This window comes from Gnatocerus cornutus, unplaced genomic scaffold, assembly GCF_029298725.1.
Source record: "Gnatocerus cornutus isolate USDA-ARS CGAHR unplaced genomic scaffold, icGnaCorn1.1 ctg00000023.1, whole genome shotgun sequence".
NCBI classification, from domain to species: Eukaryota; Metazoa; Arthropoda; class Insecta; order Coleoptera; family Tenebrionidae; genus Gnatocerus; species Gnatocerus cornutus.
Window position 1 is genome coordinate 4,328,704 of NW_028275375.1, and position 25,721 is coordinate 4,354,424.

Here is a 25,721-nt window from a genome sequence, read left to right on the forward strand (position 1 = left end):
TTTGTAACTTGTGGCACAACTAATAAACGTATAAGAGGCAATAATACCTTTAAATTTGAGTGCTGTAACATTAAAACTACCCGAGATACGAGTTTAAAAAGAAAATTGTGGACATTTTTGGTTTGCTCTTGAAATAAAATTTTCAAAAATTTCTAAAATTTGTCTTTCTTGTTCTAAAATTTTGCAATTTAAAGCAACTAATAAAAGTATGAGAGACAATAATACCTCCAAATTTGAATGTTGTAGCACTAAAACTACCCGAGTTACGTTTTAACAGACAATTTAGAACATTGCTAGTTTGTCTTCTAAAATCATCCTTTTTTGTTCTAAATTTCGAAAATTTAGTACAGTTAATAAAAATGTTAAAAACAGTAAAACTGCCAAATTTGAATGAAGAAGATTCTGGTTTGTTCTCGAAATAAAAATTTCTAAAATTTTTAAAAATTCTTAAAAAATTTTTTGTTCTAAAATTTTGTAATTTAGCACAATTAATGGGAGTATAGAAAACAATACAATTTTTAGTTTGGCTGTTGTAGTATCAAAACTACCCGAGATACGAGTTTGAAAAGAAAATTTTAGACATTTGTGGATTGTTTTTAAAATAAATTCTAAAATTACCCTTTCATGTTCTTAATTTCTGCAATTTAATACAGTTAATAAGAATATAACAAATAGTAAAATTGCCAAAATGTTGTAAAATAAAAGCTACCCAAGATACAAATTTTAGCAAAAAATTTTGGACATTTTGGTTTTTGAAAAAAAAAATCTAAAATTTTTCCTTCTTTGTCTACAATTATGTAATTTAGCACAGTTAAAACCAGTTATATATGCAGTAAAACTGCCAAATTTGAATCTTGTAAGATTAAAACTTTTAGAATTATAAAATTTAATGAAAATTTAGATTCGTTAATTTTGGTGCTTGCGTCTCTTAAACCCCATCTAAAGATCCAAATCTCTTTTCCACGCAGTGTCAAACCCCATTTCCCTTTTTCCCCAAAATAAACGTATTCCGCTTACGTACCTAAAGCACGTTTCCAGCACTGCATTATTTTGGTCAACCCCTAGTGCGCATGCCAAATCCCGTCCTAAAACACAGGGCAGTTTCCCCAAAAATTCCACAACCCCATTTATATCCCCGTTCTAAAATCTCCAAACATATTTTTCGAATGAGGCCACCCCAATCTCCACGAGCCGTCCAAATGCCACCGCCGTGACATTCAAGACATCGATAATAAGTGGGTGCTCCTGAATCCACACAAATGCTTTCAAGCCGCCCCTGAGCCTGCGCCGCCTCCAATCTCGATCTCACGAGGCCTTTACAATGTGACGGTTTCATTCCGACATTTCGCACGCATTCACCAAACATATCCGCGAAAAGGAAGCTTTCTGCTGAATTGTGCTGTTTTGTGCGGTTTTTAATGATGGAAGTGCGAATAAAAGGGAATTGGTAGTCGATGAAAAGACGCGGGATTTAAAGGGATTAACGATTAGACTGATATGGAATAATTTCGGCCTAGACAGGTGAGTGGAGGAAATTAAAACAGATCTGTGGAAATGTTGTCACTTTAATCTCTTTGGAGCTGTTTTGCTTGCAGATCTTTACTTTGACGAATGTATAAATTAACTTCAAAGCACAATGAGGAAAAGAAGTTAATCTTAATTAGGTTTGCTTTGCGGTTTCCTGAGTTGACACTTTACTTATTGGCTTGCGAGTGGAGGCGGAAGATTTTTCATTCCTCAAATAATTTTTCGAAACGGAAAAAGTTTCGCGAGATTTGTTTTTATTTCCACTTCTTTGTACAGACGCTCTTATTGTTATTACCGCTTCCCAAGCCCCGGAGGATTATAAACAAAACAAATAATTCAACCTTAACTTCCCCAGGAAATATCCAACTCTCATATTTGCTTATAAAGCCATTTCATTAAAACACGCTGTTTAATGAATGACGTTTATCCTTGCTTAAATAAGAAACGATTATCTCCGCTTTTATGGAGGCAAACTATGAATAATTTAAATCCGCTCGATCTGCACTTCTTGTTATTTCCGTGTCGGCATTTTGCATGTCGCTCAATTTGTAATAAAAACTTGATTGATTGGGGGCAGTTGGCGGAAATTTCCGCGTGACTTCTCCGCCCCCTTTGCGGTATGCACCTCCCGCATTCCTCACTTTCTTTATTAACTTTTTGTTCTTCGCTCATATTTCTTTTTTCGCTCAAACAATTTATTTTTGTGCGTGATCAATAAAATTAGGCGTGTCCGAACTGAAAATTGCTTTCTTTTCAGATGGGAAACTTGCAAATTTCGATTCTAATTCTCCTACTAATGGCCGTCTTACTTTTACTAGTCTTTCTAATTTTCTGTTATTCATTGGATGTTATCACGTGGATTACCGCCTGGATGTGTTCAAATCGAGAGGAAAAGGTCGGCCTAACGCGCTCCAAAGGACACTATAATGCCAACGGCTATTTGGTAAGGCTGCTGTGCGGAAAACTGGATGAAATGTTAAGGCTCTTCGGGATGATTTTTGTCGAGGAAAGCTTAGGTGGACTGTGGATTTAATTGGGGAATTTCTGGTGCTTTGTGAGCGGAGTTGAAAGGAGATTAGATACGCAGTGGACGTTTTTTGTTATTTATTGTGGGGATAAAATGACAGTTTTTCTAATGGGTGTTTTAAGGGTCTCATTAAAGCACTGTTTTTCAATTGTTTGCGATGGGTGAAAACACGAAATTGATAACGTAAACCACGTGAAAAATCCGGCGCATCCACCAAAATATCTAAATATTAAATTTTATAACTCTGAAAGATTTAATGTTACAGCTTCTAAACTTGGCAGTTTTACTAGTTCTGTAATTTGTATTCACTGTAATAAATTACAGAATTTTAAAACAAGAAGAGAAAATTTTAGAACTTTTTTTTAAGAACGAACCAGAAATGTTCAAAATATTCTATTACAATTTGTATCTCGAGTAGTTTTACTGTTATAACATTCAAAATTGGAAGTTATTGTATTTTTATTATTCTTATTAACTAAACAAAATTACAAAATTTTAGAACAAAAAGGAACAATTTTAGATTTTTTTTTTGTGGATAAGCCGTAAAGATGCAAACAATTTTTACAAACTTGTATTTCGGGTAGTTTTAATGTTTCAATATTCCAATTAGGATTTTTTTTTACTTGTAACGTTCCTATTAACTGAGCAAAATTACAAAATTTTAGAACAAAAAAGAACAATTTTAGAATTTTTTTCTCAAGGACTAACTGAAAAAATGCAAAAATTTTTTTACAAATTTATATCCTGGATAGTTTTAATGTTAAAACATTTAAATTCAAACGTATTTCTACTTCTAAAATTCCTATTGACTGAGAAAATTTACAGAATTTTAGACCACAAAGGGACAATTTTAGAATTATTTTATTCGAGAACAAACCGGAAAAATTCAAAATTTTATTTTCAAACTCGTATTTCAGGTAGTTTTACAGTTACAAAATTCAAATTTGGAGGTTTTCTTATTTTTAACATTCAATTTAACTATGCAAAATTACAGAATTTTTAGAACAAAAAAAAACAATTTTTGATTTTTTTTCGAGGACAAACCGCAAAGATGTAAAATTTTCTTTACAAATTTATATCTCGGATAGTTTTAATGTTACAACATTCAAATTTTAAGGTTTTTGCTAGTTCTAACGTTCCTATTAACTGAGCAAAATTACAAAATTTTAGAACAAAAAAGAACTATTTTAGAATTTTCTTTTCAAGGACAAACTGAAAAAATGCAAAATTTTCTTTACAAATTCGTATCTCGAGTAGTTTTAATGTTAAATCATTCCAATTTGGCGATTTTTTTACTTTTAACATTCTTATTAACTGAGCAAAATTACAAAATTTTAGAACAAAAAAGAACAATTTTAAAATTTTCTTTTCAAGGACGATCTGAAAAAATGCAAAATTTTCTTTACAAATTCGTGTCTCGAGTAGTTTTAATGTTATATCATTCCAATTTGGCGATTTTTTTACTTTTAACATTCTTATTGACTGTGCAAAATCACAAAATTTTAGAACAAGAAGAAACAATTTTAGTTTTTTTTTCCGAGATCAAACCGAAAAGATGCAAAATTTTCTTTACAAATTCGTATGTCGAGTAGTTTTAATGTCATAACATTCAAATTTGGCGATGTTTTTAGTTTTAACAGTCTTATTGACTGAGAAAAATTACAAAATTTTAGAACAAAAGAGACAATTTAAAAAAAAATTTTTCGACGACAAACCGAAAAGATACAATTTTTTTACAAACGCATATCTCCACTAGTTTTAATGTTACAACATTCAAATTTAGAGGTTTTTTACTTCTGACATTTCTATAAACTGAGTAAAATTACAGAATTTTAGAACAAGAAGAAACAATTTTAAAATATTTTTTTTAAGAACAAACTGAAAAAATGCATTTTTTTTACAAATTTATATATCGAGTAGTTTTACTCTAACAGGATTCAAATTTGGACGTTGTTTTACTTCTAACATTCTTATTAACTGGAAGAAATTACAGAATTTTAGAACAAAAAGAGACAATTTTAGATTTTTTTTTCGAAAACAACCCAGAAAGATGCAAAATTTTCTTTACAAACTCGTATCTCGGGTAGTTTTATTGTCACAACATTTAAATTAAGAGTTTTTTTTTACTTCTAACGTTTTTATTAACTGAGCAAAATTACAAAATTTTAGAACAAAAAGGAACAATTTAAGAATTTTCTTTTTAAGAACAAACTTAAAAAAATACAAAATTTTATTTACAAATTCGTATCTCGAGTAGTTTTCATGTTACAACATTCCAATTTGTCAATTTTTTACTTTTAACATTCTTATTGACAGTGCAAAATCACAAAATTTTAAAACAAGTAGAAACAATTTTAGTTTTTTTTTCCGACAACAAACCGAAAAAATGCAAAATGTTCTTTACAAATTCGTATGTCTAGTAGTTTTAAAGTCATAACATTCAAATTTGGCGATATTTCTACTTTTAACAGTCTTATTAACTGAGAAAAATTACAAAATTTTAGAACAAACGAGACAATTTTAGAATTTTTTTGCGAGGACAAACCGAAAAGATATAAAAGTTTCTTTACAAACGTGTATCTCGACTAGTTTTAATGTTACAACATTCAAATTTAGAGGTTTTTCTACTTCTGACATTTCTATTAACTGAGCAAAATTACAAAATTTTAGAACAAGAAGGAACAATTTTAGAATATTTTTTTTAAAGACAAACTGAAAAAATGCATATTTTTTTTACAAATTTATATCTCAAGTAGATTTACTCTTACATGATTCAAATTTGGACTTTTTTTTGCTTCTAACATTCTTATTGACTGGAAGAAATTACAGAATTTTAAAACAATAATCGACAATTTTAGAATTTTTTTTTTGAAAACAAACTGGAAAAATGCAAAATTATCTTTACAAACTCGTATTTTGGGTAGTTTCAATGTTACAAGGTTTAAATTTAGAGGATTTCTTACTTCTAACATTTTTATTGACTGAGAAAAATTCCAGAATTTGAGAACAAAAAAGAAAAATTTTAGATTTTTTTTAAAGACGAGTCAAAATTTTCTTTTCAAAGTTGTATCTCAAGTAGTTTTAATTCTACAACATTCAAATTTCCAACACTCTAATTAACTCCAAATAAAAAAGTTATTAAACAGAAGGAAGAAATGTTCATTAACGCCAGAATTTCGATTCTAGATGAATAATTTAAATTTCCGAATTCTAAAAAGTAAAATAAATTAATCGTCCTGCACTCGAAGTAACTAATGAACTATTTGTGAAAATTCGAGACAACTCTATTTTCACCTTTTTCGAGCTCTTGATTTAGTTTTATCCACCATTTAAAGTTTGCACTACAATTTCGTCCAGTTTTCTTTGTTTCCAATTCATTTATTATGCATCTAAAGTTCTATCGTGTTTCACTTAGTGTCTAAATAAATTTTAATTCCGCTCCTCCAGGTCCATTCGGACTCGGACATACTTTTAGATTCGACTGGTAGTTTTAAACGTTTCGACTCCGTTGATAGAGACTTTAAAATTACACTCGCCACAACAAGCCTTAGTGGTGAATGGAACAGTTTCGAAGAAGACCGCTCGATACCCCCGCAGCCTCTTCGACCAGCACCTGTTCCATCACCGTCACCTCCACCGATAACAATCAAAGACAACCCCATCCCCAAAAAGCAAAGGTGAGAAGTGACGTAAAGTGTCGTTTCCATTTTCCCCTTTTATTTATTCAGCAGCGAGGATTCTATAGAGAGGACATCGATTTCTCCAATCCCACGACCAGTTTCTTCGGTCAATATGGCCACGTTAGCGTCTCAGTCGTCATTTCCGGTTTGTCTAACGCCGCCGCCGACGCCTTCGACGCCGTCGGTCGTGCACCAGGTGGAACCCCAAAGCGAAGACGTGGTGGCGCTGAAGAGGGCGATTTCGTGCGACAGCGTGTGCTCGGATACTTCGGTGGCTCTGGGAGATCTTGAAGAAGTCAATATTACAGGGTATTTGTGCATCGGGCTAGAATACGAGAGGTAATTATGAAATCCGTGTTTTATTAAATTCTTGGCTTGACGAGGAGGGTCAGGTGATGGTTATTAAATTTGTTTTTGTCGAGCTATTTCAGTTCCTATCGGGTATTTCATGACTGTCATATCAAACATTCCGTGAATACTGGAGCTTACACATGGCTAATCGATATGCATTTGCTTAGAGTGCGGTTGTGGCGAACCGACATTCACTTTGGCGTAAAAACTATTCAAAAGCGGCGAAAAAAGTTTTGATATCTGTGTACATACATCACAAAAAAAGTTTAAATTCACTTCATAATTTTGGGCTCTTTTCGGTTTTGAGTTATTTGCAACACAAAAATGATGTGTAAACTTGACCCTTAACAAAACTCCTCCAAATTTCATTGTTTAAGTATTAAAAGTACAGAAATTACAAATTTTAATAAAAAATGTAACAAAATTTTTGCTCGTCTCCAAAAAGAATTTTTATAAATTTTTCTTTTTGCTTTGTGATTGTGTAGATTGAAAATTAAAAATTCATGTACCAACCTGTTCAAATTTAAAAACTATGACATTAAAATTACAAAATTGACAAGCCCTACAATCAAAATTTTGAAAATGTTTTTATTCGACCAAAAATAAAATTTTACAAACTTTTCTTTTTTTCTCTATAATTTAGTACTTTGGCACAGGTGAAAAACAAGTTAGAAATAGCAAACTCTCCAAATTTCATATCTGTAGAATCAACGTTACGAAAATGACGGGCCGTACAATTAAAATTTTCAAAATTTTTGCATTTTTGCACTTGTCTTTTGGTGTCTATAAGACTGTCTTTTGGCACATTTGAAAAACTCGTCAAAAATAGCAATCTCACCAAATTTCATGTCTATGGCTATAAAATTGCGAAAATAACAGCCCCCAGAATCAAAATTTTGAAAATTTTGGTAAAATCTCAAGAATAAAACTTTGAAAAAAAATTGTCGTTTTGTTCTATTATTTTCTTCTTTAATACAGTTGAAAATCAAGTCATGAGTAATAACCTCTCAAAATTGTATATTGATAGAATTAAAATTACGAGAATGAGAGGCCTTAGTATTAAAATTTTCAAAAAATTTCATCGTTCCAAACACAAAAATTCCTAAAACGTGTCGTTTGTTGTCTACAAATTTGCCTTTTGGCACATTTGCAGAACAAGTCTAGAATAGCAATCTCACCAAATTTCGTGTTTGCGGCTATAAAATTACAAAAATGATAGCTCTCAAAATCAATGTTTTGAAAATTTTAGTATACTTTATTACTTTTAGTTATAAAAATTTTTAAAATTTGTTTTTTTTGTTCTATTATTTTGACCTTTGGCACAGTTGGAAAATAAGTCGTAGGAAACAACCAAAATTTTATATCTGTCAAATCAAAATTACAAAAATTACAAGCCTTACAATTTAAATTTTCAAAATTTTGCATCGTCTTAAAATTAAAAATTTCGAAAATTTGTTTTTCTTTTTCTACAGATTTGTATTTTTGCACATTTGAAAAACAAAGCAAGAATAGCAATCTTACAAAATTTCATGTCTATGGCAGCAAAATTACGAAATTAACAGCTCTCGAAATCAAAATTTTGAAAATTTTTGCATACTATCAAGAATAAAAATTTCCAAAATTTGTCGTTTTTATTCAATTATTTTTTACTTTGGCACAGTTGGAAAATAAGTCGTAAAGAATAACCTCTCAAAATTTTATATCTGTAGAATTAAAATTCCGAGAATGACAGACCTCACAATTAAAACTTTCAAAATTTTTGCTTCGTCCCAAAATGAAATTTTTTTAAAACTTTTCTTTTGTCGGCTACAAGTGTGACAAACAACTCAAGAATAGCAATCTTACCAAATTTCCTGTCTGTGGCTATAAAATTAAAAATGACAGCTCTCCGAATAAAAATTTTGAAAATTTTTGCATACTCTCAAAAGTAAAAATTTCCAAAACTTGTCTATTGTGTTCTATTATTTTGTACTTTGGCACAGTTGAAAATTAAGTGATGAATAACAACGTGTCAAAATTGACAGAATTAAAATTACGAGAATAAGAGGCCTTAGTATTAAAATTTTCAAAAAATTTTATCGTTCCAAACACAAAAATTCCTAAAACATGTCGTTTGTTGTCTACAAATTTGCCTTTTGGCACATTTGCAGAGCAAGTCTAGAATAGCAATCTCACCAAATTTCATGTTTGTGGCTATAAAATTACAAAAATGATAGCTCTCAGAATCAATATTTTGAAAATTTTAGAATGGTTTTAAGAATAAAAATTTCCAAAATTTGTGTTTTTTGTTATATTATTTTGTACTTTTGCACAGTTGGAAAATAAGTCGTAAGAAACAACCTCTCAAAATTTCACATCTGTCGAATTAAAATTACAAAAATTACAGGTCTTACAGTTGAAATTTTCAAAATTTTTGCATCCTCTTATGATTAAAAATTTGTAAAACTTGTCGTTTAGTGTCTATAAGATTGTCTTTTTCCACATTTGAAAAACACGTCAAAAATTGCAATCTCACCAAATTTCATGTCTATGGCTATAAAATTGCGAAAATAACAGAATCAAAAATTTGAAAATTTTGGTATCATTTCAAGAATAAAACTTTCCAAAAATTGTCGTTTTTGTTCTATTATTTTGTACTTTGGCACAGTTGAAAATTAAGTGATGAATAACAACGTGTCAAAATTGACAGAATTAAAATTACGAGAATGAGAGGCCTTAGTATTAAAATTTTCAAAAAATGTTATCGTTCCAAACAAAAAAATTCCTAAAACGTGTCGTTTGATGTCTACAAATTTGCCTTTTGGCACATTTGCAGAACAAGTCTAGAATAGCAATCTCACCAAATTTCATGTTTGTGGCTATAAAATTACAAAAATGATAGCTCTCAGAATCAATATTTTGAAAATTTTATAATGTTTTTAAGAATAAAAATTTCCAAAATTTGTGTTTTTTGTTATATTATTTTGTACTTTTGCACAGTTGGAAAATAAGTCGTAAGAAACAACCTCTCAAAATTTCACATCAGTCGAATTAAAATTACAAAAACTACAGGCCTTACAATTAAAATTTTCAAAATTTTTGCATCCTCTCATGATTAAAAATTTGCAAAACTTGTTGTTTAGTGTCTATAAAATTGTCTTTTGCCACATTTGAAAAACACGTCAAAAATTGCAATCTCACCAAATTTCATGTCTATGGCTATAAAATTGCGAAAATAACAGCTCCCAGAGTCAAAATTTTAAAAATTTTTGCATAGTAATGAATAAAAATTTCCAAAATTTGTCGTTTTTGTTCTATTATTTTGTACTTTAGCACAGTTGAAAACTAAGTCATGAGTAACAACTTCTCAAAATTTTATAATGATAGAATTAAAATTACGAAAATAAGAGGTCTTAGAATTGAAATTTTCAAAATTTTTTATCGTCCCAAATACAAAAATTTCTAAAACGTGTCGTTTGTTGTCTACAAATTTGCCTTTCGGCACATTTGCAGAACAAGTCTAGAATAGCAATCTCACCAAATTTCATGTTTGTGGCTATAAAATTACAAAAATGATAGCTCCCAGAATCAATATTTTGAAAATTTTAATATACTCTTAAGAATCAAAATTTCCAAAAATTTTTGTTGTTTGTTCTATTATTTTGACATTTGGCACAGTTGGAAAATAAGTCGTAAGAAACAAACTCTCAAAATTTCACATCTGTTGAATTAAAATTACAAAAATTACAGACCTTACAATTAAAATTTTCAAAATTTTTGCATCGTCTTAAAATTAAAAGTTTCAAAAATTTGTCATTCTTTCTACAAATTTGTATTTTGGCACATTTGAAAAACAAAGCAAGAATAGCAATCTCACAAAATTTCTTGTCTATGGCTATAAAATTACAAAAATGGCAGCTCTCAGAATGAAAATTTTGAAAATTTTTGCATACTCTCAAGAGTAAAAATTTCCAAAACTTGTCTTTTTTGTTCTATTATTTTGTACTTTGGCACAATTGGAAAATAAGTTATAAGAAACAACCTCTCAAAATTCCATATCTGTCGATTTAAAATTACAAAAATTACAGGCCTTACAATTAAAATTTTCAAAATTTTTGCATCCTCTCATGATTAAAAATTTGCAAAACTTGTTGCTTAGTATCTATAAAATTGTCTTTTGCCACATTTGAAAAACACGTCAAAAATTGCAATCTCACCAAATTTCATGTCTATGGCTATAAAATTACGAAAATGACAGCTCTCAGTAACCAAATTTTAAAAATTGTTGCATAATCATTAATAACAATTTCCAAAACTTGGTGTTTTTGTTCTATTATTTTGTACTTTGGCACATTTGGAAAATAAATGGTTAGAAACAACTTCTCAAACTTTTATATCTTTAGAATCAAAATTACGAAATTGACAGGCCTTAAAATTAAAATTTTCAAAATTTTTGCTTTGTCTTAAGATTAAAAATTTCTAAAACTTGTTGTTTGGTGACTATAAAATTGTCTTTTGGCACATTTAAAAAACAGTTTAAAAATAGCGATTTCATCAAATTTCATGTCTATGGCTATAAAATTACGACAATGACAGCGCTCTGAATCCAAATTTAGAAAATTTTTGCTTAGTCAAGAATAAATATTTCCAAAACTTGTCATTTTTGTTTTATTATTTTGTACTATGGCACAGTTGAAGAATAAGTAAGTAAAAATCTCTAAAATTCATATCAGTAGAATCAAAATTAAGGCAATGAGAGGCCTTAGAATTAAAATTTTCAGAATTTTTGCACAGTTCTAATATAAAAGTTTCTATAACTTGTCTTTCATTGTATAGAAGTTTGTCTTTTGGCACATTTGAAAAACAAGTCAATTGTACCAACCTCACCAAATGTCATGCCTATGGCATTAAAATTACGAAAATGATAGACCTCGGAATAAAATTTTTTCAAAAATTTTGCATGCTTTTCTTCTGTTCCATTCTTTTGTACATTTTCGCAGTTGAAAAACAAATTAAGAACAGTAAGTCCCGTAAATTTCATAATTCTAACGTTAAAAGTACTAAAATTACAAGTTTTAACAGAAAAAAGATCAAAATTTTTGCTCATCCACAAAATAAAAATTGTTAAAAACATAGTTAAAACAGAAGTTTTGTTTTGCAAAGAGCACGAGTTTAATTTGACGCATTTTTTAAACTTTTTTTGTCCTAAAACAAAGCTCGAATTTATTGCACCTAACTGTACCGTCAAAATGTCGCCCAAAGTGAATTACTCGTACAATAACTCTTTTGTCCAAACAAGTCAAGCTGTGTAAACTTTGTCGCAATTACCCCAAATGGTGGATGCGCAATGCAAGTTTTATCTCCCAATCTCTTTGAAGCGAATGCTGCGACCTAGTGGTGAACGTTCTCGAGGCGAAAGACTTAATCGGTGCCAACCGCACCGAAAACGTATCAGATTCGTACGTTCGTGTATTCCTGCTTCCGGACAAAGAAGCGACAATACAAACGAAAGTTTACCGAGGATCAAACAGCCCCAGTTACAAAGAACGTTTCCTTTTCTCGCTGAATCCCCGAGAACAATCGCAGCGATCCCTTTGTTTCCATGTTTATTCCACCGATTTATTATCGCACACATTGATCGGCGAGGGGGAGATTCGTCTGGGGGACATCAGTCTGCGTCAACCAGTCACAACTTGGGTCACCCTCACCGATACAGGCCAGGTAAGTTGCATCAACCCTTAATAGTCTCCCTAATTCGATTCATTACAGAAGGGGACCGAGTTCGGCGAAGTGATGTTTTCGCTCAGCTACTTACCAACTGCTGAGAGACTCACCGTCGTCGTGGTAAAAGCGAGAAATTTAAAGTTTCAGAACGACGAGCCGGCGGATTCTTTTGTCAAAGTCAGGGGGAAATGGGGGAATTGAGCGGGGATTGACGGTTTGGTTTTAGGTTTACTTGATGCAGCAGAGCAAGAAGATTAATAAGAAGAAGACTTCCACGAAGAAAGCGGAGAGGAGCCCCATTTTTAACGAGTCAATGATGTTTAGTGTACCTGCTCACACTTTATCGGTAATGATTTCTATTCATGTCGCTTTTATTTGATGTTGGTGGTATTGATTTTTAATCAAAACGCGTGTAATTGCCTCTTCATGGCAATTATTTGGCGTTCTATATAGGCGATGATGTTTGCGGGATTTTCGGGCGAAAATTATTCGGTCATCAAGAGGAGGGTGGCCAGCAGGACCGGCCGTAATTTTTTTTAAGAGTCCTCATTTCGCTGCTTCATCCCTCGGCAGTGATTTAGATTTATCTTGCATTAAAAACAGCAAACTATTTCTTTAAAATTACAAAAATGACCGGCCTCTGAATCAAAATTTTGAAAATTTTTGCATATTTCCAAAAAGAAAAATTTCCAAAACTTGTCTTCTTTGTTCTACGATTTTGTACTTTGGCACAATTGAAAAATAAGTCGAAAATAACAACTTCTTGAAATCTTATATCTGTGGAATTAAAATTACGAAAATGACAGACATTAGAATAATTTTTTTTTTAATTTTTGCATCATGCCAATAATAAAAATTCCCAAAACTTGTCTTCCGTTGTCCACAAGTTTGTCTTTTCGTACATTTAAAAAATAGGTTAAGAAGAGCAATCTCACCAGATTTGGTGATTATGGCTTTAAAATTACAGAAATGACAGACCGTAGAATCAAAATTTTACAAATTTTTGCTAACTCTCAAGAACAAAAATTTCCAAAATTGGTCTTTTTTGTTCTTTTATTTAGTATTTTAGCACAGTTAGAAAACAAGGCAAAAATAGCAATCTCACCAAATTTCATATCTGTAGCTGTAAAATTACGAGTTTGACAGCTCTCAGAATCAAAATTTTACAAATTTTTGCATTCTCTCAAGAATAAAAATTTCCAAAATTTGTCGTTTTTATTTTATTATTTTGTAATTTGGCACAGTAGTAAAATAAGTCATTACTAACAATCTCTTAAAATTTTGTGCCTACAGAAATAACAGACTAAAATTTTCAAACTTTTTGCATCGTCCCAAATATAAAAATTTCCAAAACTTGTCTTCTTTGTTCTACGATTTTGCACTTTGGCATAATTGAAAAATAAGTCGAAAATAACAACTTCTTGAAATCTTATATCTGTGGAATTAAAATTACGAAAATGACAGACATTAGAATAATTTTTTTTTAATTTTTGCATCATGCCAATAATAAAAATTTCCAAAACTTGTCTTCCGTTGTCTACAAGTTTGTCTTTTCGCACACTTAAAAAATAGGTTAAGAAGAGCAATCTCACCAGATTTGGTGATTATGGCTTTAAAATTACGGAAATGACAGACCGTAGAATAAAAATTTCCAAAACTTTTGTTCTATGATTTTGTACTTTGGCACAGTTAAAAAATAAGTTGTGAGTAACTACCTCGTAAAATTATCTTAAAATATCTATAAAATTAAAATTACAAAATTGACAGGCCTTACAATTAAAATTTTCAAAAAAATTTTGTCGTTCCAAATATAAATATTTCTAAAACATATCGTACGTTGTCTACAAGTCTGCCTTTTGGCACATTTAAAAATAAGGTCATAAATAGTAATCTCAGCAAATTTCATGCCTGTAGCTATAAAATTACGAAAACGACATTTCTCAGAATCAAAATTTTGAAAACTTTTGCTAACTCTCAAGAACAAAAATTTCCAAAATTTGTCTTTTTTGTTCTTTTATTTAGTATTTTAACACAGTTAGAAAACAAGTCAAAAATAGCAATCTCACCAAATTTCATATCTGTAGCTGTAAAATTACGAGATTGACAGCTCTCAGAATCAAAATTTTACAAATTTTTGCATTCTCTCAAGAATAAAAATTTACAAAATTTGTCGTTTTTGTTTTATTATTTTGTAATTTGGCAGAGTAGTAGAATAAGTCATGACTAACAATCTCTTAAAATTTCGTGCCTATAGAATTAAAATTACGAAAATAACAGACTAAAATTTTCAAACTTTTTGCATCGTCCCAAATATAAAAATTTCCAAAACTTGTCTTCTTTGTTCTACGATTTTCTAGTTTGGCACAATTGAAAAATAAGTCGAAAGTAACAACTTCTTGAAATCTCATATCTGTGGAATTAAAATTACGAAAATGACAGACATTAGAATAATTTTTTTTTTAATTTTTGCATCATGCCAATAATAAAAATTTCAAAACTTGTCTTCCGTTGTCTACAAGTTTGTCTTTTGGCACAATTGAAAATCAAGTCAACAATAGCAATCTCTCCAAATTTCGTGTTTATGACTCTAAAATTACAAAAATGACGGGCCTCGGAATCAAAATTTTGAAAATTTTTGCAAACTCTTAAAAATAAAAAATTCCAAAACTTGTCTTTTTTGTCCTATTATTAAATAATTTGGCACAGTTGAAAACTAGGCCGTGCGTAACAACCTCTCAAAATTTCATATCCATAGAATTAAAATTGTGAAAATAGCAGGCTTTAGAATAAAAATTCAAAATTTTTCAATCCTGCCTGAATAAAAATTCTCAAAACTAGTTTTTTATTTTATTTTATAATTATGTACCTTGATATGATGAAAATGAGGTCAAGAGTAACAATTCCTCTAAATTTCAAATCTAATTTTTTTCATCTGAAACGAACACGCATTCAGTTTTAAATTTCAGTCATTAAATGTTTCGTTTAAGACGAATAAACTTCTTTTCTAGACAATCCAGTTGCGCCTGACCGTGGCAGAGGCTCCGCCTAATCCGTCAACAAAAGCCTTCGCAATCGGTCATGTGATAGTGGGGGCCCAAGCAACCGGTAGATCCTTGAATCATTGGAACCAAATGTTAACTGCCCTAAGAAAACCCGTCGCCATGTGGCACACTCTTCGAAAATAAACCAAAAAAAAAATGCGCCCAATTGTTTGTTGTACTTCTTCAGTAATTGTTGCAACAAGCCAGTCAAAAAAAGAGGCTGGAACCGGAGTTTTTTTGATTGGCTCTGTACTATGTTATTTCAACTATTTCCGAATTCTGTGACGGTATTCTCATCACAAAGAATACCTTTGCATGGTAAATACACACTCTCAAGTGTTTACTTCCATAAATGTGATAAATAGCCTTTTTGCTGGTTTGAAAATAAAACAGTTGATATTTATCTATTTAAATTCTATTTATATGTTGAATGTAGTGACTTGAAAAAATTAACAAAAAACACAAAAAAATTACGCAGTTGAATCTTAAACCTGTTGTGACAATAAACGATTCTTTGGTTGGGTTTTAGTGTAGTCTTTTAGATTGGTATTTTGGCTTTAAGCTGTGATACTTCGGGCACATCCATCATCTCTCGTGACATTTGTAACCCATTGATTGTTTTGTTGTATCCTAATAAAATATATCATCTTCAAGTTATGTTTAATCTCACCAAATCACCAAATCAAAATGATCCTTGCCCTACCTATTATTACACACCTGATAAGAACACACGTCAATCGCGGACACTCAAAGAAAAACCAAATTATGCTCGCGTTCCCTTTTGCCCTTTTTCTGGTCCTTCTCAACGCCTTTACCACAGGTGAGTACCTTCATTTCTTCCTTCTTTTTAACACAGCGAATTTTAGGCCAAAATGTTACCTGCAGCGACAACGAAACCTACACTGATTGTCTAGATCCGTGCACCCCTTCTTGTGGCATCCCGTACGAAAGACACTGTGAATTTATTGTTTGTAACGAAGGGTGTCTATGTAACGAAGGGTTTAAGAAAGCTACCTACGCCGACAGTGCATGCGTTCCTGTATCGTCTTGCCAAGGTATATAGTTGATAGTTATTCGGAATTTTCTTCACTTTTTTTAGCGTATTGTAAACCCTATCAAATTTATAATAAATGTGGGTCCCCCTGTCCCCCAACTTGTCAAAATCCAAACCCTGAGTGCGAAAAAACCTGTAGCCCTGGGTGCTACTGCAAAGAAGGGTACATTTTTGATGAGATTTTCGAGCTGTGCGTGTCAAGATGTGTTCTGTAAACGATCTTAAACTATAATATATCAATTTCGCTCCTAAGTACTCGTTATTATTCCAAATAAAGCATTTTTTTTGATTGTAAGGTGCCGGTATCCATGTTGTCACGTGTTAGTTACCGTGCGCGGAGTTTTAGCCACTTCCTTTACAATAAAAAGAAATTGGTTAATTCCAACTTTGTAATGATCGGTGAAGGTTTTATTTCAACCAATTGGTTATAATAAGGACGCACTGTAATTTTAAACCTTTTAAAACCGATTTTTTGTTAAAAAAATCTAGTAACTTTCGTTTGTGGTTGGCACCCCTGCGCCTCGCCAAACGTCACTTTTCAAACAAACGTTCAAATCTAACGGCAATTCCAGTTCTGAAAATCGTTTTCTTCTGTAATAACCGGTAAGAATGGCCCCCAACGAGTTATTACGCTCAAACCGCCCCCCTCAAACCTCCCACACCTGTCGGCGGCGCCTCCAGAACAATTTCGACGAAAGTGACACCAAACCCGCAGATCGCAGTGTCTTATCAGTGTTATCTCTCAATGATAACACGCGTAAAGCGCTGCGGAATGGGGCAGAGCGGCTTTCGAAGACTTTCAACAGTGTGCGCACGACCATCGGGACGATAACTCAGGTAATTTGTTGGTTTTAAAGGAATTTGTTTGTAAGTGCGAGTTGTAGAAGTTTCGTGGATCGACCAGACGTAGACAGATATTGGAAGAGGGCCCCATGACCCCGAATTGCGCCACTCCGCACACTTTTTCTAAGCAGGTTTTAGGCAGGACCCCCACGAAGATGTACAGCCCGTTTGGGATCGAGACTCCGGCTAAGCGTGGGAAGGAAAATGCGCCGTAGTTTTGAGACTGATGCTTAATTTTACTTATTTATTCTTTTTTTAATAAAACGTTCGCTCAGTTTTTTGTGTAATCAAACCCGCACGGTCCGTACAAGTTTTATTGCTTCAAGTTAAAATAACAATAAGGCAACACTAATAAATATATAAATAATCCTTAATTAGAACAATAACAATTATTTATTTACAGTTTGTAAGTTTTGAGCTTTGAAAGTACTCTGCGTCTTCCTCGCTTTAATTCTGTTTTGTAGCGTGTTTAACAGTCCTGCGAGAACGTCATGGTTGGGCAACTTCTTCGCGAAAAGAAGTCTTTTAACAGAATCGTCGTACGTCAACAGCGCCACCATGTTCTGCAGAAGAAACCCTTGGCAGTACTCGAGGAGCTGCACTGCATTGTAAACTTTCGCATGGATGTACATTGAGACAACGTTATCTAATGCCAACATTGCAGCACAACGACTCTCACAGTATCTTAAGAGGCCATCCAACTGGAAGAAGTTGGCAGCCGCCATGAGCTCCAGGATGTCGTCTTGGGCGGGTTCCAACGCCTGGCAGCCCCCTTGGTACAGGAACTGCATCACAATCTGTAAAAACTCGCATAAGAGACGAGTACTAAATTTCGATGATAGAGACGTACTTGGAAAATATCGTATCTAATATCGTTGATTTGTACCGTCGGCAGCCCCCCTTCGCACAACTTTGAACTTAACATGGATCTCAGTCTTGAACTTGCGGTCACCAGGACGATTTTATGGGCGTAGAACAAGCGGCCTTCGACTCTGAAAGTCACGTCGCTTAATTCCGGATTGTTGACATATTTCGGATCGATTCTGGAACCGGAAGTCGCTGAAAGCACGCAGTTTTTAATGGGTTTGATGGGCTCCCACCCGAAGCACGTGGAGAAGATGTCGGCCAACAACAGAGTTGTTCCCTCCTTCTGCAATTAAAGACACTAACACCAATTCTTAGGAAAGTTGATCTTACTTTGCTGTATCTAAAGATATTGAAGAGCAGCGGCAAACACTCTTGGACGAACTGCGAGCTGTAGTCATCCGGACACACCTGGAGGAAGTCTTGGAGGAGTTGGTCGATGACACAATCCAAACGCGCTTCGTGCGCGGCGCCGAGGGAGTGCATCCAGCAGTGGAGAGTCCACGGAACTCCAAGAGTTCGGATTTCGACGGTGATGTCCAGGTGGTTGTTCTCCGCGCTGTGGTACATCGCCTCTTGCAGACACTTCACCTGGGACTTCGTGAAGTGAGGGGTGGTGTTGGAGGAGGATGAACAATTAGGAGCGGCGCCTTCAGCGAGGATCTCTTCCAAAGATAACACCTCTTTATTGACGGGAATCAAAGGCTGGGCTAGGAGCTTCTGGAGGATGGCTCTTTGTCCGTGCGCCGCCGCCACTGAGATTGCGCTGTAACACCCTCTTTGAGCCGAGGCGGAGTAGCAGAGGGAGTCCTTCATTTGAGTTGAGAAGAAGGGATGAGCGCCGTGGGCTAACAAGAGGGAGACGACTTCGGAGTTGCCGTTTCCACAAGCGACCTGCAGAGGGGTGAGGGTGCACTTGTCTTCGCTTAATCGAGCGCCCCCTTCGACGTTCGCCCCACGTTCCAACAAGATCCGAGCACATCGAACATGGCCCTTCGCCGCCGCGTAAGTTAGAGCGGTCCAGTGCTGCGACTCTCCGTTCACTGCAGAGAAGTTGGTGCTGGAAATTGGGGTTTCCACGTCGACGGAGGCTCCGCTGTCCAGAAGAGCCTGAAAATTAAGGTGTTATTGTGGAGTTGTTGGGGGTTGAGCACCCACTGTTAGAGCGATGTCGTCGTCGTGGATGGCCGCCAGCATGAGAGCCGTGTGTCCCTGAAGATTCAGCGTGTCCAACCTTGTTGACACCGGCAGCAAAGAAACGGCGTGTTGGATGAGCTCCGGGCGTCCAGTTAACAACAACCGGAATGCGAGTTCCACTTGGATCTGTCTGGAGGCTTCGATGTGGTCTTCCTCGTTCCCGGTGTTCTTCCGGATTCTCAACATTTCTTCTCCGAGGTTGCGCACCGGACAGTCCACCCCCGGCAGGAGAAGACGCGCGGCTTGCATAACATCATCTTTGTCGATAAGAGGGGAGAATCGGTGCTCGCTGTGTGCGGTGGCCACCCTCAACCACTCCACAAGTGGCGGAAGGACAACATACGCTCTTTCATAGCAGAGTTCTTGGACGGCGCTCGCGCCTTGCTCCACGTGCTCGAGTTGAGAACACCGCATGAAGTAGAAGAGCGTTCTTATGGCTTTCGGACATAATGGCACACGGGGTTGCATCCGACTGATGAGCTCCTGGAGTTCCTTCAACGACCCCACGCAGGTGGTCATCAGGGATGGTTCAGGCGACGCGGGGCTCCCGACGCTGGAAATAGACGCCCATCTCGGCAAAGCGAGGGCCCCGGAGGCTATCCTACCGGCGTTCAAATGGGCGTAGGGTTGCAACAACCCCCAGAGATCCCCGTTGTTGGCTATCGCATGCTCCAGCAGAGTCGCGGTGAGAGTAACTTCGCTATCACTGGGCAAGCATTGCAGAAGAATCTCTTCGAGGAGGTTCTCCACGCCGGCGCAGAGAAAAACCGCCGCGTACCTGTGGGGGGGACAATCAGTGGATATTTTAAGGGGGCGAAACTTACTCGTGCACGAATCTCGCGAGTTTGATGTCCGTCATCCATCGATGGAAGCGGCCGATGTGAAACTGTAACCCCGCTCTTAAGGATTTGCTCTGTTTGAGGGCGCAGTCCCCTGACATCGCCAGCATCGCCGCCGCGCGAAGAGACGCTTTGATGCAGGAGTCCGCCAGAGGGGGGCACAGAACTATCCGGAAAGAGACAGTAATGTCGTGCTTCGTGCAGATTCCCAGTGTTGAAGACAATCTCTGAATCTCTCGCCCTATTCTAACAAGCGCCCTCTGGAGTAAATAAGACAGGCGCGGGATCGTCTCAACACTGACTCTGGAGACGTGGTCGCGGAAGCGACCGGTTTGCAACACCCGCAAGATACAATGGTTCGTCCAAGGAAGGTGTTGCAACTCCACGAGACTAAAAGAACTCAATTAGAGTGAAGGTTTGGTCATCAGGAGTCGTACCGATTATGCGAATCGACCCATACAAACTCATCGGCGCTGGTAATGTTAGTATTGATGGTCTCAAGCGAAGAATGTCGCATTAGTCGCCTGACTGCAGGCTCCGAGCTCTCGGAACCGGCGCTAATACTAGAGTAAGTACTGGAGGATGTGTGCGAGCGCATTGTTAGTTGCTGAAGCGCGAGTTTGATGTCTTCGAGGCCTCCGCTTCCGGTCCATGGTACATGCAACTACACTTTAGTTAACAGAGAAATGAAATTTAGCGGAAGAACTAACCCGGGCAGGGGTGGCTCTGTGCCGCGAGCGATTATGCTGTGTGGACGCGCGGTTTTTCGGCATCTTCTGCATGACACCAGCTGTTAAACGATCAGTTCCTCGAGGAGAACTGTGACCATTGTCGGACATACTCGCATGACCGGAAGAGCGATTTTCGTCGGAGGAACTGTTGCAGTGGGTTCTCTGTTGCTGAAATCAACACCTTAAGAAGAGAATACGAATAGTACCATCTACCTGTGCGCGCAGTTCTTGGATTGTAACGTGGTGGTGTTGTCTGGAAATCGAACTCCCTTGAGGAGACAATTTTAGGGCGGTGTTCGCTGGCGCGGTTTTGTTCGGCTCGGTGTCCCTTTCCGGCACCATATTGGTGGAGTGCGAACAGTTATTCTTGTACTCCTGACAGTTGTTCAAATTCTTATTGTTAATTTTCTCCGTCTGTTCGTTGAAAGTCGCAGTTTTCACGTTATTAGCGATGTACAAGTGTTGGAAGTGCTCCACTTTGCGCTTAGGCGAGACCATTCCTTCGTCGTGTTGGCTCAACTTCGCTGGGGTGTTAACCCTCGGGAACTCTTTGTTGGAGTCGTGGTACGAATGTTCGCTCTTCGACAATCTGAAACGGAAGAAAAGGTCGTTACTACCTGAAACCCGCGAATCTCCACTTTACCTCCTCTGTTCTAAGTAACATTTCAACATATCGGCTTCCATCCCCAGCGGAAAATCGTCTGAACTGTCTGAATAGTATTCGTTGCACGTCCGAACATCCTCAATTATCTGACTCGCCAAAGAAAACGTATTTTTAAAAACAACACTAATCACATGGCTGTTTTCTATAGAATCAAGACTCATGTACTCGTCGATCTGTTCTTTTATTGTTATCCGCGGATTATCCTCGACTCTATCTAATTTATCATCGTTGACGTAAATCACCGATTTGTGTTTTTTCTCCGCGCACTTTTCTTCTTCACCTTCGTTGTTGTTGAACCAGTCCGATTCCATCCCGAAAAAAGTGTACTTTTTCGGTTCGCGGCACTCATTTTCGGGTTTGGACAAAATGAAGTTTTGCGTCGCGGTGGGTTTTAGCCGGGTTTCGCAGCCTTTTAGTTCGAGGCACAGTAAGCACTGGCAGAATTCATCACAAGCCATTTTTAGAGGTGAGGCCTCGGAGGTGATGAGCCGACTGAAGAGCGCGAAGGAGCGAAATGAAGAGGCTGAGCCACTTCCCAGAGGACTATTGTTTTTTCTTTAATCTCGAGCGATAGTTTTTCATTAATTTCACTTCTCATTAAAGGGGACGCGTAATTAGCGAAAAAAAGTGTGAATTGGACGAAGCTGGAGTGTTCTAGAAGGACTCGTATTAAATTTGCCCTAGAAGTCAATTGGGGGGCCCGTAAAATTGCCCTAAAGATTTTTTTCTGTAGCAAATGGACCGAATAATGAGAAATGAGTCGAATTTCTCATGATTAAGTAATCATCTATGCCAATTTAGCTGTTTATTTTTTTTTCCGGTTATCATTGCAGTAAATCACTGAAACCAATTGAAAAAACAAGAACAATAGTGGCATGCGTAAACACAACCTTGGAATGTTCCGAGATAAATAATCTTCCCATACTTTCCTGAACGAAACTAACTAGTTCTACTTTCTACGACAAAAGTCTGCAATTTTGTATTCTCACATTTCATTTGAACAATGATTACCTGAATTTATTCAATTAATTGTGTGAATGCGCGCGGAGAAAGACTCTCCAGTGATTAGCATGAAGAAAGTGAACGTGACGAGGAGACGCGCGATTTTTATTTACAGTGACGACCGAAAATAAATCAAAAATTTAGTTGTGTAAATATGGTTTTTAAGTAGGCATAATATTTATAAAGGTAGGCAACATGACGATAAAACAAATGAATAAATTGACAGTGCTTCTTTCTGGAAACTGAAATTACGGAGACGCACGATTTTTCATTTGTTTTATCAACGTCATGATTAAGCCTACTGTGATGAATAATATGCCGACTTTGACCATTTTGAAAACCAGATTCACACGAGTAAGCTTTTGATTTCGGTTATTTTTGCTCGTCACTGTAAAAAATAGTGCGTCTCCTTGTCATGTAATTTCAGTTTCCAGAAAGAAGCACTGTCAATTTATTCATTTGTTTTATCCTCATGTTGCCTACGTTTATAAATATTATCCTTACTCGTTTTTTACAATGACGACCTAAAATAACTGAAATCAAAAACTTTGTTCTGTGATAAGTAGGCATAATATTTATCACGGTAGGCAACAACGACATTGAAAAAACAAATGAAAAAATTGACAGCGCTTCCTTCCGAAAACTGAAATAACCGAAATGCGCGGGTTTTTTTTACAGTGACGAGCAAAAATAACCGCAGTCAAAAGCTGAGTTGTGTAAATCTGGTTTTCAAGATGAACAAAGTTGGCGTAATATTTAACACGGTAGGCAACAGTCACTCTGATAAAACAAATGAAAAAATTGACAGCAGTTCCTTCCGAAAACTAAAATAACAGAGATGCACGATTTTTTTTACAGTGACGAGCAAAATAACTGAAATTGAAAATTTAGTTGGGTGAATCTGGTTTTCAAGAACAAAGTAGGCAACAGCGACGTTGAAAAAACAAATGAAAAAATTGACAGCGCTTCCTTCCGAAAATTGAAATTACAAAGACACGCTTTTTTTTACAGTAACGAGCAAAAATAACCAAAATCAAAAACTTAGTTGTGTGAATCTGGTTTCCAAGACGATCAAAGAGACATAATATTTATCACGGTAGGCAACAGTGACGTTGATAAAACAAATGAAAAAATTGACAGTGCTTCCTTCCGAAAACTGGGATTACGTGACAAGACGCACGATTTTTACAATGACGAGCAAAAATAACTGAAATAAAAAACTTAGTTGTGTGAATCTGGTTTCCAAGACGATCAAAGCAGGCATAATATTTGTCACGGTAGGCAACAGGGACGTTTGAAAAACAAATCAAAATTGACAGCACTTTCTTTTGAAAACAGAAATTACGCAGACGAGCAAAAATAACCAAAATCAAAAACTTAGTTGTGTGAATTTCGTTTTCAAAATAAACAAAGTAGGCATAATATTTATCACAGTAGGCTAAATCATGACGCTGACAAAACAAATGAACAAATTGACAGTGCTTTCTTCCGAAAACTGAAATTACGTGTACTAAACTGGCGATTAGCATGAAAAAAGTGAACTTAACAAGAAGACGCACGATTTTTTTACAGTAAGGAGCAAAAATAACCGAAATCAAAAACATAGTTGTTTTCAAAATGAAGAAAGTAGGCATAATATTTACCACAGTAGGCTTAATCATGATGTTGATAAAACAAATGAAAAAAATGACAGTGCTTCCTTCTAGAAACTGAAATTACGTGACAAGGAGACACGCGATTTTTTTACAGTGACGAGCAAAAATAACCGCAGTCAAAAGCCTAATTGTGTGAATCTGGTTTTGAAGATGAACAAAGTAGGCCTAATATTTATCCCGGTAGGGAATAATGACATTGATAAAACAAATGAAAAAATTGACAGTGCCTCCTTCCGAAAACTGAAATTTCTTGTGTTCAAGTGACGATAGCAACTCTAGCGAACGTGACAAATAGACGTGCGTGTTTTTTTTTACAACAACGAGCAAAAATAACCGAAACCAAAAATTCAGTTGTGTGAATCTGGTTTTCGAAATGAACAAAGTAGGCATAATATTTATCACAGAGTAGGCTTAATCATGACGTTGATAAAACAAATGAAAAAATTGACAGTGCTCCTTCCGAAAACTGAAATTACGCGTTTTATTAGAGTGGCGATGGCAACTTTGGGTTATTTATTTTCCTTGTGTTTCCAATGTGACAACACTGTTAATTAATTAATTGATTAATTAAGTTAATTGAAATTAGTATTGGTAGTTCGGATGACGTCCGCCTTGTAGTTCAATATAATAATAAATAAAGTAAGTGAGAATTTGGGCGCGCAAAAAGTGTCCACGTACCGTCTGGGCTTCGGCCTGAGGATTTCGTGGTTGGCATCCGTGATGCAGAGAGGGCTGAGGGGCCCCGAGAGATGGTCCACCCCCGTCCAGGCCTGCTCCGGAGGGTCATTTAAGGGCGCCAGTTCCCATCCAGCGGGCCCCTTCTGGCTCTCTACGACATACCAATAAACTCGTTAATTCCCTCCAGCATCGGCTCACCTGTTGCTCCATCGCATTCCATTTCGGATGAACTTTGCACGGATTTTCTTCTTTAGCTCAGAAGACGCTCATTTCGCAACAAACGACGATTTTCCATTCAATATTGAAGGGTCTTCAGGTAAATGCATGGACTTAACACTTGTGACTGATCGCAGTTGTAAACATTACCTTGACCAGCAGCGCCGCGATTGGGATGGCCCAAAGAAACGGACGAAAAGTTGATTCTTAGGCCAGACGACCTCTTCTTCGGTCGGAATTTATTGTGCGCCTATGGTCGCAAGAACTGGTTTTCAACAATGGGAACGTGAGGAGATTCAGGCAAATCGACAAATTCAAATTTTAGGTAGATTTCAGCGCTCCTTAAAATGAAAATTCAAGCGGAGGAAAATCCGGCGATTTCCCGAACTCCCCAAAACCCAAATATCCCCCCTTTTCAATCAGTTGTATTAAACAATTTCTTTTTTTTTTATTTACTGTTATTACAACCCCGGGGCTCTTAATAAAATATGCGCACAAAAAAATTTCGATCAAATTCGAAATTACCGCCAAAATTCAAAAAAAAAACTCATCACCACAAGTCAGGTCCAGGATCCACCAATCACGATAAGCATTACTCAGCGTAACTTTTTTATTATCACCAGTTTTTACTCTTCGCATTCCTCTGTTT

General features: G+C 35.7%; 4 protein-coding genes across 5 annotated transcripts; 3 read left to right on the forward strand and 1 right to left on the reverse strand.

The window, feature by feature from the left end:
* The first annotated feature begins 1,168 nt into the window (after positions 1–1,168).
* Positions 1,169–16,285, forward strand: LOC148166467 (synaptotagmin-12-like). Of its 2 annotated transcripts, none has more exons than XM_088049112.1 (9): positions 1,169–1,521; positions 2,285–2,470; positions 6,002–6,231; positions 6,286–6,573; positions 11,943–12,285; positions 12,334–12,465; positions 12,515–12,634; positions 15,297–16,149; positions 16,196–16,285. In XM_088049112.1, the coding sequence occupies exons 2-8, from the start codon at positions 2,285–2,287 to the stop codon at positions 15,471–15,473; spliced, it is 1,476 nt and encodes a 491-aa protein (XP_087905238.1). In that variant the 5' UTR covers positions 1,169–1,521; the 3' UTR covers positions 15,474–16,149; positions 16,196–16,285. The 2 variants fall into 2 exon arrangements, with proteins under 2 accessions (XP_087905238.1, XP_087905237.1); XM_088049111.1 differs by having other exon boundaries at positions 1,171–1,521; positions 6,283–6,573.
* On the forward strand, positions 16,095–16,598 carry LOC148166468 (venom serine protease inhibitor-like). Its single transcript, XM_088048531.1, has 3 exons — positions 16,095–16,149; positions 16,196–16,384; positions 16,429–16,598. Exons 1-3 carry the CDS (start codon positions 16,095–16,097, stop codon positions 16,596–16,598), a joined length of 414 nt encoding a protein of 137 aa, XP_087904657.1.
* A 276-nt stretch (positions 16,599–16,874) lies between these two features.
* LOC148166469 (uncharacterized) lies at positions 16,875–17,503 on the forward strand. Its single transcript, XM_088048498.1, has 2 exons — positions 16,875–17,220; positions 17,268–17,503. The coding sequence occupies exons 1-2, from the start codon at positions 16,993–16,995 to the stop codon at positions 17,439–17,441; spliced, it is 402 nt and encodes a 133-aa protein (XP_087904624.1). The 5' UTR covers positions 16,875–16,992; the 3' UTR covers positions 17,442–17,503.
* Positions 17,504–17,526: 23 nt separating this feature from the next.
* LOC148166470 (ankyrin repeat and BTB/POZ domain-containing protein 2-like) lies at positions 17,527–25,272 on the reverse strand. The gene is given in 10 exon segments (XM_088048495.1): positions 17,527–18,053; positions 18,056–18,376; positions 18,424–19,200; positions 19,249–20,065; positions 20,112–20,516; positions 20,564–20,790; positions 20,837–21,025; positions 21,071–21,446; positions 24,857–25,007; positions 25,055–25,272. Coding segments are annotated over 10 exon segments (3,723 nt in total). The 5' UTR covers positions 25,077–25,272; the 3' UTR covers positions 17,527–17,615.
* Positions 25,273–25,721: the final 449 nt, after the last annotated feature.

Excerpts from the sequence above, each read along its gene's own strand:
- LOC148166467 (XM_088049111.1), top strand. The coding sequence starts at position 2,285 with ATGGGAAACTTGCAAATTTCGATTCTAATTCTCCTACTAATGGCCGTC. Across the intron at positions 6,574-11,942 it reads ATCGGGCTAGAATACGAGAG|CGAATGCTGCGACCTAGTGG; the intron begins GTAATTATGAAA and ends ATCTCTTTGAAG. Across the intron at positions 12,286-12,333 it reads CCCTCACCGATACAGGCCAG|AAGGGGACCGAGTTCGGCGA; the intron begins GTAAGTTGCATC and ends GATTCATTACAG.
- LOC148166469 (XM_088048498.1), top strand. The coding sequence starts at position 16,993 with ATGGCCCCCAACGAGTTATTACGCTCAAACCGCCCCCCTCAAACCTCC. Across the intron at positions 17,221-17,267 it reads CCATCGGGACGATAACTCAG|AAGTTTCGTGGATCGACCAG; the intron begins GTAATTTGTTGG and ends TGCGAGTTGTAG.
- LOC148166468 (XM_088048531.1), top strand. The coding sequence starts at position 16,095 with ATGCTCGCGTTCCCTTTTGCCCTTTTTCTGGTCCTTCTCAACGCCTTT. Across the intron at positions 16,150-16,195 it reads TCTCAACGCCTTTACCACAG|GCCAAAATGTTACCTGCAGC; the intron begins GTGAGTACCTTC and ends AGCGAATTTTAG. Across the intron at positions 16,385-16,428 it reads TCCTGTATCGTCTTGCCAAG|CGTATTGTAAACCCTATCAA; the intron begins GTATATAGTTGA and ends CACTTTTTTTAG.